The 17,244-nt window shown below is 37.6% G+C and overlaps 1 protein-coding gene across 2 annotated transcripts in view; it reads right to left on the reverse strand.

Moving 5' to 3' along the window:
- Positions 1-17,244, reverse strand: part of TENM1 (teneurin transmembrane protein 1) — a 355,328-nt gene that overhangs the window by 99,139 nt on the left and 238,945 nt on the right. The window contains exons 18-19 of one of the 2 annotated variants that reach the window (XM_032268247.1): positions 9,458-9,478; positions 4,029-4,261 (exon numbers count right to left, since the gene is read on the reverse strand). In XM_032268247.1, the coding sequence (XP_032124138.1) occupies positions 4,029-4,261; positions 9,458-9,478 (254 nt within the window). The remainder of the gene's footprint in view (positions 1-4,028; positions 4,262-9,457; positions 9,479-17,244) is intronic. The other variant, XM_032268248.1, reaches the window with a different exon arrangement.

Raw genomic sequence — 17,244 nt, forward strand, 5'->3', positions numbered from 1 at the left:
ACATGTCCTTAGATTAAAAAGCATTTTTTTCCAGTGTTTCCAACTTTCCCAGAGATCATGGATTTTAGCAGAAAGGCAGACAGTGTGGTGTGGCGAAGGAAAGTGTGAGGCTTTTTGAAAATGGTGTCATGGGTTTTTTTGAGTCAGGCAGACCTAGTTTGAATTGGCGTTGTTATCTGTAAACTGTGACATTGGGTAAATGTCTTTCTAAAAAAATAACTTTTATTTTCGCTTCAGTGGTACATGTACAGGTGTGTCCAGGTAAATTTGTTTACCTGTCTGAATCTCTGTTTCCTCTTCTGTACAATGGGAATAATACTATTTATGTCACGCATTGTTGTGAAGATCAGAGAAACTTTATGTAAAACATCTAGCACAGTGTACGGCACACAGTAGGTACTCGGCAAGTTGTAGTTATTTTAATACATTAGAGCTGAAAGGGAGATCACTCTGAGCCCTTCAGTTTACAACTGAAGAAATTCAGGACCCAGTGTTTAAATGCTCAATGTCATAAAGTTAGTCAATGGCACCATTCAGTCTATCTTAGTGTTTGGGTAAATGAAACCACAGGGAGGTACGATGACTTGCACGGAGTCATTCAAAGAAAACATGGATATTACATGTATTGAAAAAGAAAGTCCAGGCTCCCTCACCTGGTATTTACCAAAACCTGCTGCCATTTCTGAAAAAAGAAAAACAAAACCAAAACAAAACCTCATGGTTTCTAACCTGTTACCTTTTGCCGACTGGTTTTTAATCCCATTAGATAATTTACTCCGAAATTAGAATGAATGATCTCAAAAGCAAATTTTATTTCACTCTATTTTTAGAATAGATTTAGAGAATAAATTAGCTGTCTTACAGATTAACATTTATTTGACTTACCTTGCGTAACTAAGGACATGTTGGAGAGCCTTCCTGTAATTGCAATATGTTGCTTGTTAAAGTCTTAGAGCAAGCTCTCTTCCCTAACCTAGAAATGGTGCTCCCTAGATGTACATTTCCATTTTCTACTGATCTACAGCTTTTCCTTATTAGCTTCTAGGTGGAGGGAAAAATCAAATCTCTCCTTAAAGAAATCCATTAAACATTTGCTGTCTACTTAGTGAAAGGAAGAAGGAGTAGATGTAAAGGGTAGTTTTTAAAGCAAAAAACAAACAAATTGGGCTTTCTTGAGAGACAAAGAATCTGTAGGAGAACCTCAAAGATGAAGTTAGCAATGAGCAATACTCTCCTCTCATTTTGCACACTGTAATAACTTTTTGCATGATTTTTCCTTTTATGGAAGTCTATGAAATTGCCCTGCAGCATCTCATTTAAAGAGAATCTCACTTCTAACTCACTGACAAAGGTGAGTACTGACTATATTCAGCACGGAGATAAGTAGGCACCTAAGTGTTCTGACCAGCATTTTCAGGGCAACTGATGGCTGGACATAGGTTCTGCCATCGGAGTTATTATAAAGATCACTAACAGGGTATTCAAACACTGTTAGCATGGTTGAAGGAGATGTGGTGGATACCTAGTATGAACCACACGTCCCACTCCTTTAAGCATTCTAGTTCACTCACTGGATCAAAGCAGATGTTGACAACACCAGCTTCAGGAACGTTATGTGTAAACTGTCCCAGATGGACTAGACATTTAGCTGTCTGAAGTCTGGGCTAGATGTTCTCAAGGCTCCTTATTGCTTTGGAATGAATGAAGTGTACCAGATTATGGCAAAGGAAACTTTCGGATAGAAAAATGAGTAAATCAAGCCAAAGGAAAATGCAGTAGTGGCTATGACAAGAAGAAAAACTTAGTTTAGTATTAACTTTAATAGATACATAAATTTCAGCACTCTCATTACTGATGCTTCAAGAGTTCATGTAAATCCTGTTCATCAGTACTTTATTATTGCTGCTTTCCAAGAAGAAAAAAAAAGCTGCAGTGAACCAATTATTTGCTTTATTTGGAAAAGCTGAAATATTCATTCTCTATGTGGCAGGTTGAATGTGGTAGGTGAGGTGAGTGGTTTTCAAACTAGCAGCAACTTAGGAGGATGTCAATTTAAGGCACAATACAAGCTTGATTCCTCTCTATTTCTTACGCAGAAATCTTTATAATACACCCAAGTATTTCAAACCTGTGTAAAAAGTGAGACCCAGCCTAACATATTTTCTTGAAAGATGAGCTGATTATATGTTGCACCTGAGTTATTTATTTCATTCATTATTTATTGTGGACCCACTATGTATAAGGAAAGACAGCTGGCACAGAGAAATAAAGAAAAAATTTACCCTAATACTTGGGGGGCTGGTGTTCCCTTAGTGAAAATAAGTCACCCCCTGTAAATACTATTGAAATTCCTTTTAGGAATTCCTGGCATAGATAAGAGTTACTTAATTGATCAATTACACAATAAGCATGTGTAGTGGGTCCCACGTTATGCTAGAAGTTGGTGGGGAAGTGGGGAAAATTCCAAAATATTAGATGTGGTTTCCCATCTCAAGCAACTTATTTCAGAAGGAAAAAACCTCCGATTCATGAAAGCACAGGAAGCAAAAGAAGGCAAAATAAAATTAAGTGCTAATTGGGTAGTGTAGACACTGTTAAATACATTCAGATTTAATGGTATGGGGTTAGCCAGAGGGGCTTTATAAAAGACAAAGGTCTTGAAGAAAGTGAAAGCTTTAAACTGTGATACTAGTAGGAATTCAATCCCCATATAGCAAATGTCAAATGGTTAAAGAGTAACCTCTTAAAATTTAAAGTGACCAGCTAATAAATTAAACACACTGACCTCACTATATTTATTGGCATGGAAAGATGTTCATAATACATTTTGTGTAAAACGGGTTACAGAACAGCATTGTATAATATAATTCTACTCTTAGAGAATTAAAATATCTGATATGCATGGAAAATGTCTAGAAGGATAAATAGTAAATGTTAACAGTGGTTTTCTATATGTAGTAGGCTTATGGATGACTTTAATTAAATATTTTTGTTTTCCCTTTTCTGATTTTTCTGCAACAAATGTTTGTATTATTTATATAACTAAGAAAATATGCTGGCTTTATAAACCTAGTAAAATGAATAATTTGTAAAATCACTGACATAAATGCATGCATGTGTGCATGCATGCAGACACACACACACACATACAAATGTCTTGGAGAAGGAATTGAGAAGAACAGTTAAATAATTAAGGTGACAGGGTCAATGATATATGATGACAGACTTAAAAGTTGACTATCCCTCAACTTAGTGGCCTAAGGTTGGCATATGATCTAATCCAGAAAATCCAGAAGTTAGTCAAGAGACAGATTTGTTCATTAGAATCTCCACAATTGAATTGAAGGCTGGTCCTTGAAGACCGAGAAGTAAATTTAGGACAAATAAAAATAAGGCCAAACTCCACAGAAAGCAACAACAAAAAAATTGGAATTTGTTATTCTAGAGGCAATATAAGCTGAAAATATAAGTAATTTCAAGAATGATTCAGATAAATTAATGGAAGAAAGATTCATTAAAGGTTCATAACTTTTGCTAAGCAAAAGTCAGGAATGTTTAGCATCTATGAGATACTCAACATACTTAACAGTAGTAGAAGGAAGGCACAGACCTGATCCCAAGATATGCAGGCTAACGAGCTAAAGCAGGGGCCTGCAGATGCTCTGCTGGGCCAGGTTAACGCTTTATTTGCTAGACTGTAGAGAGTTTCCAGGAGGTAACTCTGGGGAGAGGTTGGGGTGCCAGGGAGGCACTCTGAGGGTTCTGGCTAATGGTTATTTATCAACTAGAAAAGAAAGCATTTCATTCTTTTAATAACATCTATGACCATATTAATACATATTGACTAAAAATGTATTATGTGCCTTGGATGTGTCTACTGGGACAGGCTTCAATATTTTGGCTCCAAGAGGCAAAATATTGAGGCAATTGGATGGGCTAAAGTGTCACAATAGTCTCAGGATTTTCTAAAGTCAAATAAAATCTTTAGATGACCAAACGGTAAATATATATATATATGTATTTTTTACCTCGAGGGCTATTCAGTGAAGCTTCCGATGCTCTCCCACCATCTCCACAATGACTCTGGTCAAAGGGAAGGCACTGATCACCAGTTCCTGCCACCACTTCAAAATTCTTGGACAGATCTTTCGTCTCCATAAGAGATTTCAACTTGTAGACTTTGCGAGTATTGGTGTCTGACAGATAGAGTGACTCAGACACAGGGTCCATAGCCAGATAGTATTTGTGAGCAGGACTTGTGCTAAGGAAGAGAAAAGTAAAGTTATTCAAGGCAATTTTTCAATACTAACCCCCTGGGCTCAGCCTTTTGTCACAAATGGAAAAATCTTTTGACAGATGAGTGAATTCATTTATCTTCCTTTTTATGTATCAAGGAGATGACCTTGATGGATACTTCTTTGTTTATCTAGTAGTGGGTCTAGGTATGAAACAAATCTAATATGTACTGCTAACCCATAATAATGCTGACATTACAATACCATCCATTTGGGGGTAGAAAGAAACAGAAGACAGAAAATCTTAGGAGTTTATTTTTCTCTTATTTTCCATACTCAGTTATCCAATTACCTACTAGATGATTGCTGGGTGCCTCAGCAATCATCTCAAACTCAACTTATCCAAAACAGAAGTTACTTTCTTTTCCTGTTTTCCGCGTCCCTCATAAACCTACTCCCTCTCTCCTGGGCTTCCCGCCTCACTTGTGGATAATACCATCCTCCAGGCTCCAGTTGTCAACTGAAAGGCATGTCCAAAACTCAAGCAGTGTTGCTAAGGGAGGATCATGCTGGAGCTATACTGCCAAACTCCTCTCCAAGCCTCCCTTTTTCAATTGACTACTACACTTTTCTAATCCGTTTTTTGTTCTTCCAGGACACCATGGAACTGATTATGTTGAACATTTTTAAAGTTATAATGACAATCATATAATTGTGTAACCACCTAAAGTTACCTTGTTTGGATTTTGGCATTCTTGAAACTTTTCTATTACATATTCACATGGCATCTCAAGTTATTTTTATCTGTATACATGGCTGAGTTTATTATTTTGATTCTTCCTACTTTCAGGTTTTCAATGGCTACGATAACCTTAATTTTGGAGACATTTGACTTGAACCTAAGGTTCGTGTAATACTGACATCATTTAAATCCGAACGAAACCTGGAAGTCGTTCCTAATCCCTCCTTTGCTCTCCACATGCAGTTGTGTCTGTAAACTAATTTTCAGAAACATCCTCATCTTCCATCCCTACACCATTACATTAGTTCTCTCTTTCAACATCTCTGGCCTGGAATATTTTCTATAGTTTGACATGTAGGATGTGTTTTTGAAATCTTAAATCAATTTTTCCCATGCTGCTGCCAGAGTTATTCTGATCATTTGGCTCCCATCTTTAAAAACTTGTTAATGTTTCTTGATGTGTTAGCCAAGCCTTTCTTCTCTTAATTCGTTCTCACATGCCTGTTGAGGCTTTATTTGGGCATCATCTCCTGAAGCAAACTTTCCCAGTCTTCTCTTCTCCAGTCTGGGTTATCTGCATTATCTTACGTCTATTCTGGGGATTACATATCATATTAAATTATTTGTTTATGTGTTTGCATCTCCCCTCCTGCCCCCACTGTTGCAATAAACTATGAGAGCATAGGGGAGAACAATCTTGTCTTGTTTATCTCTGATATGCTCATTGCCCATACCTCTGCCTAACACTCAGTTGTTCAAGCCAGAAACCAGAAGCCATCCTTTTCTACCTCCTCCTTTCCACCATTTCCCATATCCAGTGAAACCTGGTTTTTAAATTCTACTTTCTATATTCTTCACCAGTCTTCCCACTTCTCTTTATGTCTGCTGTCATTAGTCTACAGCCTCATCATCTCTCATCTGAACTACTTCCTTGGTACCATTTGAGTATTGCATATTTGCTTACTAATTCATTAAAAATCATTTATTAAGTGCATACTTGATAAATCCAAGAACTGTGCTATGGTCTAGAGACCTACTTGTGTGCAAGACACACAGAGCTTCTTTCTTTATGAAACTCACGGTCTAGTGGGAGAGACAGATAAGTAGACAGGATATGACTGCCATGAGTCCAAGTGTTATGACAGGAGAAACAGAGGGAGGGAAATTAGTAAAGAGGAGGGACTTGTGTCTTAGCAGAACCTATCATATGGTATTAGCATTATTTTTAAAACTTATTAAATGAAGTCCATACTTATTAGATTTCCTTAGTTTTTACCTAATGTTCTTTTTCTGCTCCAAGATCCCATCCACGATAACAAATTATATTTAGTCGTCATGTCTTCTTAGGCTCTTCTGTGCTGTGACAGTTTCTCAGACTTTTCTTGTTTTTGATGACCTTCACAGTTTTGAGGAGTACTGGTCAGGTATTTTGTAGAATACCCTTAAGTGAAATTGTCTGATTGTTTTTTCTTATAGTTAGACAGCATTGATAGGCTTTTGGGAGGAAGATCACAGAGGTAATAAAGTGCCATTCTGATCAAATTATATCACGGGTACATAGTACCAACATGATGTGCCACTAATGGGTTTGCCCTTGATTTCCTGGCTGAAATAGTGTTTGTCAGATTTCTTCACTGTAAGGATACTCTTTCTCCCCACTTCCCACACTTTACTCTTTGGAAGGCAAGAACTATGCATAGCCAACACTTAAGGAGTAGAGAGTTATGTTCCACCTCCTTGTGGGTGAAGTATCTACATACGTTATTTGGAATTCTTCTAAATGGGAGCTTTATCTCTTCTCTATTTATTATGAATTCAACCATTTATTTATATCCGTACAGACTCAGGGATATTTATTTTATGCTTTGCATTAAATCCAATGCTACGTTATTTTGTTGCTCAAGTTATTCCAGCTTTAGCCATTAGGAGCTCTTTTTGTTGATGCATGTGTCCCTCTGCCATATCCCCATCAATGTGGGATTTTTTTTTTAGCCCTTCCTTTCTTTCTGGCACTATAAGATGCTCTGTGCTGATCTGGTATACCCCCTGCCCCAATCCTAGAGTCAGCCATTTCTCCAAAGACCTCCCGGTTCCCTTTATTGGAGAATGGTATTAAAAACCAATATCTGGGTGCTGGGTATAAGCACTATTTTTTTTTTCCTAACATATCTTTTTCTCCAACTACACTGTGAGCTCTTTGCAGGCAGGAGCCATATTCATCTCTCTATCCTCAGTGCCAATAGAGGATCTGACAGGATTGGTGCTCAGTAAGTGCTGAACTAAACTGAACTACAGGATATGAAACTAAGACATAAAAGAGTTCAGGCCTTGCTACTTAGGCAGAATGCAGGGGAGAAGGCAGTCAGAACAATCAAGATACTTTTAAGGACTGGAATGTTATTATTGTATCTGTAATTATATTTGCCCTCTAAGCATAATTACTTATGTTAATAATAATCAGGCTGGCAAATACTAATTTGAGACTGTTTATAGTTTTAATTGGAAAAAATTAGCTTCAATTGGAATACTTCATTTTTCCCTACTTACCTTCATCAAGTAAGAGAATCCAGTAGATTCCAGGGACACCTTCAATCCCAGAACCACCATGACAGGTGCTGTAAATAAACTATAAAGGGCCCCAACAAACTCCAGAATTGATTTGGCAGCGATAGCAGACAAGGCATCTCTTTGGGAAAAGCTGCTTCAATAGGGGTTTGAGTAAGAGTCTTTACATACATAATTAAATTTTTGCCTTCAGAGTAAAATTTTTCCAATGTGTTCAGATCTTTCTAGAATAAAGAAGGGGTCACGACCCTTCTCTGAAACAACTACAAAACTTTGATAGCCAGTTTGTGGAGTTTCAATTCAGCCAGATTAATCATGCTTTGTTTAGGAAGAGTCCATAGGCTATTTTTCCAAGAGAAATGTTATTTGCACAAAAGCACTTTGGAATGCAGTACATTCATTCATTATTGAATATCCCCAATGTGCCTGTGAGGAAAGTTAGAATTAGCAATCTCCTCAAATCTCAGCTGGGGAAACCCAGATACACAGGGAGCTTGTCCAAGGTCACTAACAAGTTTGGGCCTGGACCAATATTAAACTAGATTATATGTGATTTTGGGTGCAAATACCATCAGAATACTCTTGCTCTGAAGGCAGCAAAACAAATCAGTATTCCTGCTTTCTAATGAGCAACATGTCCTATTTTGTTCAGCCAGGCTGTTCTCAAACTCTGCGTACTGGCCTTTAGAAAATAGAATAGCCCAACATACCAAATTCAAATCTGATTAATGCTATTTTCTTGATAGCCAGCAGTCAGGAAGGTCCCTCCTATCAATGCATAACTTGCCATTTCGTGCCATTTCTCAAGTGCACTTCAGCTCTTTTGTGACTGATTTCTTTCTACTTTCTGAAAAACATGCCATGCCTGAGAAAGTGAACTATATTCCAATTTGCTTTAATCCCTTGCGTCTCAATGCAAATTGCAATTTGAGACAATGTGAAGATTTCTTTTATAACTTGTGTGTTAGGCTTACTACCACCTTTCAGTTAGTTTTACATTCAAGCCATGCCCTTCAACTTAGCAAAGATCATTTCATTCACACTAGTTAAAATCACATAGATTGTTAAATGGGTAATTAATGTTTATAATTAATACTGTGCAACATTTTACTAGTAAGCAATTTGACAACCAACTTAATTTGCTTAAGGAATCAGTTATGCCAAAGTAGCAAGGCTGATCTCCTGCACTGGCATTTAGGAAGTGACATTGCCCAAATGTAATCCAGATTAGAAATCCTATCAGTGCCATTTTAATGACAATTGGTATTCAGAAGTGAACAAATTCAGTTTTCTCCTTTGCAATTTCATGTAATTTAGAAGTTTTGACAAGTATAATGCATAAACAAATTGAATAGAAATATTTATGATTAATTTCAGAGCTATGTGCCATTGTCTATAAATGGTCAGTTTAAGGATTTCCTACTATTTTTGGTGGAAAGGAATAGAAACATTGAGGTCACATAAAAGAAAAAAATCATATTAAAGGTCATCATGGTCACTGTTTCTTAATACACTTGACAACTATATTTCTGGATCTAGGGAGATTGCCTATTACCTCTCTCTGTACCTGCAACTTGAAAACACCAAATCTATTTGAACTTATCAACTCATTTGTGTTATCACCTTAGGGAAACATAATGAGGCTTATGGCCTTCCTTTCCCATGAAGTACTGAACTGTCAGCTTTCACTTATAAACTGTTTTCTTTTCAGTGTTTTCTGATCCTCCAGCAAATTCCTACATAGTGGACCCATCTTCTTTTGGAAGACACTTACCTGAGTTATAACTTCCAAATTTATGTTCACACTATTCTTTAACCTTATTTAGGAAGAAAAATTTCCCTGTTAACACATTATTAGAAGGTAATCTCTTAGGCAAGAAGGATCATTAGGCAGCTGCCGATGTGATTTGCTTACCTATGTCTGGTATCTCTGTTTCTAGGGTGCACAAGGTATCCACGAGTGGCAAGTAAAAGCAAATAGAGAGTCATCAGCATCATTGAACAAGCCAAATCTAATGGGACACACCAATTCCTAACTCACACTGTGGCATTCAGAGAGACTCTATGGGAATCATTTAGTCAGGTGTGCAAGCCAAAGCTGACCCAATCCCTCTGGGCTTTGCCTCCTAAGATGGTGTCAAGGCAATTGCATATTTTGCTTGGTGGATGGGCAAAGTTCTAAGGAAGATTTTTCGAAAGGTTCTCTCTGCACCATCTGCACCAGAATCATTTGGATTCTTGCACTTGTGCACTTTCCTAGGGTTCTCCCTAGCCCTATTCAATCAGAATCTTGGGTGGAGGTGGGGCCTGGAAATTTTATCGTTAAAGAAGTTGGCTGGCAATTCTGATGCAAAATAAAATTTAGGAACCATTGAACTAGGGGTTGAAGAAGCAGCCACTGCAGTGGGACTAACCATTTTAGGCTTTGGTTTGATTGCCATAAACACTCTATCAAAGTGTAAAATCACTGTTTTATTATCAAGTTGTGTGTACAGACAGGCAGCCCAACACTAACCCTAAGCCACTTATCTGATCTCAGAGATAAGATAGGGACATCTGTTGTGCAAATTCCTTAGCAATATTAAAAAGGTCCTTAACAAATTGAAAGTGTAAGAGTTTTCTTTTAGAACATAACAGAATATCTCTGACATCAAAACGGCTGATCAAAAGAACTTCAATAAAACTTAATGTACACCAACTATTAGGGCCTTGTGTCTTCCAGTCATCCATGCTCTAAGGGGCAACTGGGATAGGCAGTAGAGGACTGTTAGGCCAGAAGAAGTAGAATACTTTTGTAGCTCCTGATCTGTAAGCCTCTTGGCATAAGGTATTGCCTAGGGCATTTCATGATGGGACCCGGTATGAGGCTTCTCACACATGGAGTGCAGTCTGTGTATAGGCCTGACTTTGGGTCAAGTCTGTCCAGAATTAAAAGGCTATAATCAGCTGTGAAAGGCAGTCATTTTAACTTTTAAAGTCCTTTTAAATCTGGCTGCATATCATTTTGAAAACACAAAGATAACAAACATTTTTATCTAAACTAGGAAATGGTCTTATTCTCTGGAATCTCAAGGAAAAAGAAAATATACAAAATTTTTCATTTGCAGCTATCTGCTACAACAGATTCAACTCTTTTTAAAAAGAACCTTTCTGAGATTTTACTAGTTGGGCCACAGGTCAAGGTTCACTGACTTTTCTGTTTCCTTCGCTCTTCTCAAAAGGGTAGGCATCCTGTGGGTTGAAACAAAGGTGAACTGATAAGGATAAGGAGCTCTGATTAGAAACCTGGCTTTAGGCATTTGCACCTCTTTCAATTTTTTTTTTTGTCTCTAGACACTTGGCTGTTTTGTGGCCTCTAAATTATAGAGTGAGTGTGCTTGAGGCTAGCTGTAATCACTGTGACATAATTGATCCTCCTGAAGGAAGTTTAGTTGTGAAAGTACTAGAAGGATCTCATTAAAATATGGTTTCATCTGCAACAGATTCTCATGGTACAGAACCGTTTGTGTGTCTACAAAACTTTTGAAATTCTTACATGATGGCAAAAAGTGAGAGGGCGATGGCTTGACTTTCTTGCAGCTGATTCTGATTCTGCCAATAATGTTACTGTGAATTTGGAAAGATGTCCCATATTATGCAGAGCAGCTTCATTCATTAACATTTCAGAGGGAGGAAGTGAAAATGATGGAATTTATTTCCAGTGTGGGACCTTGTTCTGTCTCAGAATTACTTTTCGTTAAGGATTTAGGACTGAACCACCACCAAAGTCAGTCTGCTATCTAGCTAGCAACTGCCTACATGCTGAGGTGTCAGTGTGTGAGCTCTTCACGAGGGCCTGGGCCCATCCGTGGGCACCACCACCTGGCAATGGACCAACTTGAAGCTTGCCATGAGTTAGGAGGAGAAAGAAATGGAATTTCAAATCTTTTTAGAGCAAGACATACTTCCAATGATACAGCCTTTAAGTTTATCTTTGATTTTCTCAAGATCCAGTTGATGAAAGGGTCATGTACTCTTCTTTTTTAATTTAAAAGAAAATTATTGAGATATGATTTGTATACCATAAAATTCACCCTTCTAAAATGTGCAATTCTGTGGTTTCTGGTACATTCAGAGAGTTGTGTAGCCTTTGCCATATCCAATTCCAGAATATTTTGATCACCCTATGAAGAAACTTCATACCTATTTGTGGTCACTTTTCATTTTCCCCTCCCTCAGCCCTAGGCAACCACAAGAATGTCTATTCTGGATATTTCATATAAATGGAACCATTAAATATTTGTCCTGCTATGTCTGGCTTCTTTCACTTAACATAATGTCTCATCTATTCCTTTTATATTTTTATGAGGTAAGGGATGGAAATGAGGACATATGCCAATTTTGGAGCTGTTGTCTAGTGACCTGGCATCACGGGAGTTTGACTGGCCTGCGCTGTGGTGGCTGCAGCCCTTTACTTATTCTTCATGATGTTCTCAGCTTCTTTTCATATTCTTGGCCAGAAACATTAGACAGTGAAGAATGATCTGCCCTTCCTGCTCCTTTTTCCCTGGTCTTCCTTCTTTGAACATCCAGAGCACACTCCTGACTGTCACTGACTTCTTAGAGCTTCCAATTCCAGTGACCCTCATCCAAGATTACCTTCTCCCATGCTCTGGCTCTGTTCCTTGCCCTTATCAAAACTTACCTGTTCTATTTTAGGGCCCTGTTTTCAGCTGGCAGTACCTTTGAAAAGGAGTCCGATAAATGAATCTATAACAAGGGACTCATGAATGCTTTTAGCTTGATGAGTCATTCCAAAAGAGGTTTATGTTTTGGGAAATTTTCAAGATGTAATGGTTCAATTCAAAGGACCATATTTCTTAGAGTGAAAATTTTGGGCACTGTGGAAGGCCACTGAAGATGCTTTTGGGTGAAGTGGAGGGAATCCTTGAGTACCACTGCTAATACATGAGATCAAACTGGGGAGGTAACCACCTATTGCAGCTACATATAGTATTTCTGGTATTTGTAGCTCCAATGCTATTGACAAGAGGATGGTTCATGGCCATTTCTGAGATATTTGTAGAGCTCTCAAAGCTCTATTTCCATTTGTTCCTTCAGCAGAGGGCTCTACATGTTCTCCTGCCTCTCAGCATGCTAACTGCCCCTAATTGGCTGCTGTTCCAGTTCTGTTCCATTCCCAGTCAACGACAGGAATCAAGTCCAGAGAACAATGTATGAAATAGTAAGCAGTTACTGGGAAAGAAACAGCAAAACCTCAAGAGAAATTTTCATGTCACACTGACATTTGTTGAATCCAAATTACTTAAGATACCAAGAAGCATTTTCCAGGCTCTTATTTTCTTAACTCTTTCATTTTTAAAAGGACAAAATAAATACCTGGAGAATAATGGAATCTTGAACAATAGCAGCATGATATTTTTATAAAGAATAAATTATTTCCCGTCATGCTTAATGGGTTTTCTAATAGAGTTGTGAAATTAGAAGACGAGAGGGGTACAAGGGATATTACATATTTGAATTCTTGCAAAGCACTTGACATGGTGTCTCCTATTTTTACTTCTATAATTATTCCTGCTAGTTTCAGAAAACTGAATAGTGGTCCTGAGGCTATAATAATTTTAAAAAATCAACTAAATCATAATTGATGTGAAATAGTTGAAGGACTTGGAGATATTAAGGCTGAGGAAGAGAAAGCTCAGAACCTATGACAGCTCTCCTCATACTTGTGAATGTTTGTTGGGTAAAAGAGAGAAGTGACTTCTCTGCTGTTTTAGATGCTACCATTTGCCACTACTGAGTGAATTTTTCACAAATGCAGATTTTGGCTGAATATAAGAAATAACTTTCTAATGGAGCAGTCCAAAGATGCAATGGGTCTTGAGAGGTATTGAAGTTTCCCATGATTGAAAGAAATCAATGTAGAGACAGCAACCATCAGGCATGGACTGGGCACAGTGTTGGACCTGATACCCTCATGGATCCTTCTAATACTAAGCTCACAAGTCTGTGATGTCATTTTTGTTCTACTGAAATCTGTGTGTATATCTCCATAAGTATATGTATGTATACATATATATGTGTGTGTGCATACACACACACACACACACACACATATATAAATACATATATATATTTTAACACAAGGAGTAAATTCCTAGTGAAACCAACACCGAAACTACCTCACATAGAATTTAATCTATCTTAAAAAATTTTTCAAGGGATGTATTTTTCAAGTCTCAGTGATTTAATTGTATGATCTTATAAGCGTTCCTTCTTCATTATCTTACCTCAATCTCCCACTGGCAGGAAGCCTTAAGATGTATACGTATGAATGAAATCTGCAGGAAACAGGCAAAGGGGTACTACAGACTTAAAAAATAAGAAATAATATTATTTCTCTTGGGAAATTTCTAATGATAGTGCTATTGATGACTTTTCCTTTTCCTCCTTGCTCTACAAATGGAAGACTAGCTAGAGGTAATAAATGATTGGCAACCAATGAAAATGAAGTTATTTTTGAGGTCAGATGCTTCAATTGGAAACAGTTTTGAACAGTAGGGCTGAGGTAGAAAATATCTACAGTCTTCCAATCTTCAAACTGCCAAGGGACATCTGGAATTGTTCAGTGTGGCCCAATATGAAATAAAAGGATCCAGAAGGGCATCCATTAGGGGCAAACTATATGTCCTCCTGAAATGTCATCAAACTCTGGGCTGAGAGCTACACATCTGTGGATCTCTAAATAGGTTAAATTGTATGTGGCATTTACATGCTCAAGTATAAACCTGAAGTCAGTTTTATAGGGAAGAGAACTACTAGAGAACACAGTACCTCAGTTACATAATGAATAACCTGACAGAGGATCAAAATCTACAAGGCTCTCTATTCCATTCTATAATAATCTGTTGACAATATTGCTTCCCTGTTCACAATTTTAAATACAATCAATAATATAATGACTACATTAGTCTGTGTTTCCAAGGAAACAGATGACTCAACCAACTAAAGTGACTAATTTGCATGGGGCACAGAGCAATTAAATTAACAGATCTTAAGAAAAAAAACTGGCACAAAGTGAAGTTTTTATCTAAATACAGTAGAATCAATGAACATTATGGTCCTTAAGATAGCACAGCCTTATTAAATCAACTTATTTCTTCCCAGGAAGTTTAAATTTGGAAAATTTATAAAGCAAATATATAAATCCACAAATTACATGTACAATATACAATGTACAATGTACAGTACACATACAGTCAATTGATCAGGATAGATGCTTTTTTTTTTGAGACAGAGTCTCACTCTGTTGCCCAGGCTGGAGTGCAGTGGCATGATCTCGGCTCACTGCAACTTCTGCCTCCTGGGTTCAAGTGATTCTCCTGCCTCAGCCTCCCATGTAGCTGGGATTACAGGTGCCTGCCACCACGCCCCGCTAATTTTTTGTATTTTTAGTAGAGACAGGGTTTCACCGTGTTAGCCAGGATTGTCTCGATCTCCTGACCTTGTGATCCACCCACCTCAGCCTTCCAAAGTGCTGAGATTACAGGTGTAAGCCACCGTGCCTGGCTGCTTTCTTTTTTTTAAGTGAATCTAATAAAAGCTATATTAGTTTCCAGGTAAACGTGACAGCTAATGACAGCTAATGTGTGCTGACATAAACTGATTTGATGGTTTTGACTATAGTCAAACGGTTAGGGAGTTACCTGTCAATTAGATCAAAATGATCATGTATATTCAATTAGCTTATTTCTTTGATGGCCAATCACAGGAGCATTGGAATAGAGAAGAAATAATTGCCTTTTCTCCTTGAACCTAATGCAGGGGATATTAACCAAGAGTCTATAAAAAGGCTTCATCTACAGGGACTGGTTCCTGGTGGAGCAGTGGGAGGGAGGGAACACAAGGGAAGGGAAAAAAATATACCTTTAAATCACATGTGCCATTTTGTGTGATGTGTTTTTTCTAGGGAGAGGGTCCACAGCCTTCAGTAGATTCTCCAAGGAGACTAACACTAATAGAAAATATTAAGAAGAACTACCCTAAAGGATCTCAACCCAGAAAAAGCCAGCCAGGGAGACAAGTGGAATGAGAGAGCCTTGATGTATGAACTCAAAGTGTGTGCATGCCTAAGTGAAGAGCTGAGACAATGAGACAAAACAATGTTGTGGAGTAACAATGAGTAGAGGCATTGGCTAGTACTTCAAACTGTCAGAAATGAATTTTTATTTATAATGAGAAAATCACTTCGCAGTTAGGGTCCAAGTTATTCTATTTTATACTTCGAATGGCTTTGTGTTGAAGGTCATAAGGTACTTTGGACTAAAATGCAAATTTGTAAACTGTTAAGGATCCTTGACCAAGAGAGAATCTCATCAATGAATGACAATTGCTCCACTTTAGGTAAATTTACCTTTAAATTAAAAAGGACTAAATTTAGCTGGAGTTTAAAAAATATTAATATATTTTTTGTCTTGTTTTTGTAGATAAGTTTACACTTTCCTTTGTACAGTTCGCTATATAGGGGTTAGATATACAGGCTTTATAGGGTTATCTATGCAGACTCAGCAAGACCAGGTCTCTGTCTGACAGTCTGGATGACTGGAAACATTCAGATGTTGAATGAATTGCTCAGTGCTTCCATCCATATTTGGTATTATGTAGATAGAGCATCCCTAGGGTTTTGAAAACAATGTGGACTGTTGTATAAATCATTTCCATATCCAGGCATACAACCATCTTGGCTTTCCTGCTGACTTTCCAGTAAGTAGGTGCCCAAAGAGATATGCTGCTGGAAATGACAAGTCCCCATGACGTGTAACATCCTAAGGTACATGAACACTTGATTAGGGTAGAGTGCTATGAATTAGTACCTCTCTAGACTCTAAAAGTGCTTTGTCTTTATTATAAAGTCTTAACTTTACAGTCTATGTTTTCATGAGCTATGGGATTTAACAGCTTTCTTCCCTATGACAGCCTTTGCTATTATAATTAAGACATGTATTAAAACTGGAGTGAATTAATATGAAAAATGGATGGGGGCTTGGGACTAGAACATTTCCCCAGCTAGGTATGAGGGAATAACTCAGTCTGAGAAAATGGAGGTATATTGCATAGCAAGTATGAGAATCTGAAAAATTTTGAGAAATGTTCTCATGTATTCCAATTTACATGCTTGTGTGAAAGTAAGTGTTAAATGAAAGTGACCCAAGACTTTTCATGTGTTTTAATTGGCTTTGATGGTGCCATGTACTTACAAGTTGATCTATCAATGTCTCTGCTCTCCCAGTCACTATATTTGCTCACTATTTGTCAGGTCATTGAGGAGATGCCTGAAGTAAAAATCGATTTATGGAATAGTTCATAGGATGGCATCTAGATCTTCTGGAAGATAGAGAAACTTGAAGCCAAGTGTTCCAGAGGCATGTGTCAGGAATACAGTTGTCATAACTAATTAGAAAGAAGGCTCTACCAGTTTACCCAGGGGAAAGGAAACAGGTTTGCTTATTCTTAAGGAGATGGAAGTTGAAGCTCCCCTATTCCATAACTCCAGAAGATGCACATATGTGCCTTATAATCTCAGAAAGGGAAGAAATAACTGAATTAAGCCTCAGTCAATTTAGTCATAATCTTTGTGGAACTTTTAGGATATGGAATACTAAAAGCCATGAATTCCTTACAAAAGGTGTTGAAACACTTTGT

The sequence above is a fragment of the Sapajus apella genome, unplaced genomic scaffold (assembly GCF_009761245.1).
Source record: "Sapajus apella isolate SASKATOON/1434 unplaced genomic scaffold, GSC_monkey_1.0 scaffold176, whole genome shotgun sequence".
NCBI classification, from domain to species: Eukaryota; Metazoa; Chordata; class Mammalia; order Primates; family Cebidae; genus Sapajus; species Sapajus apella.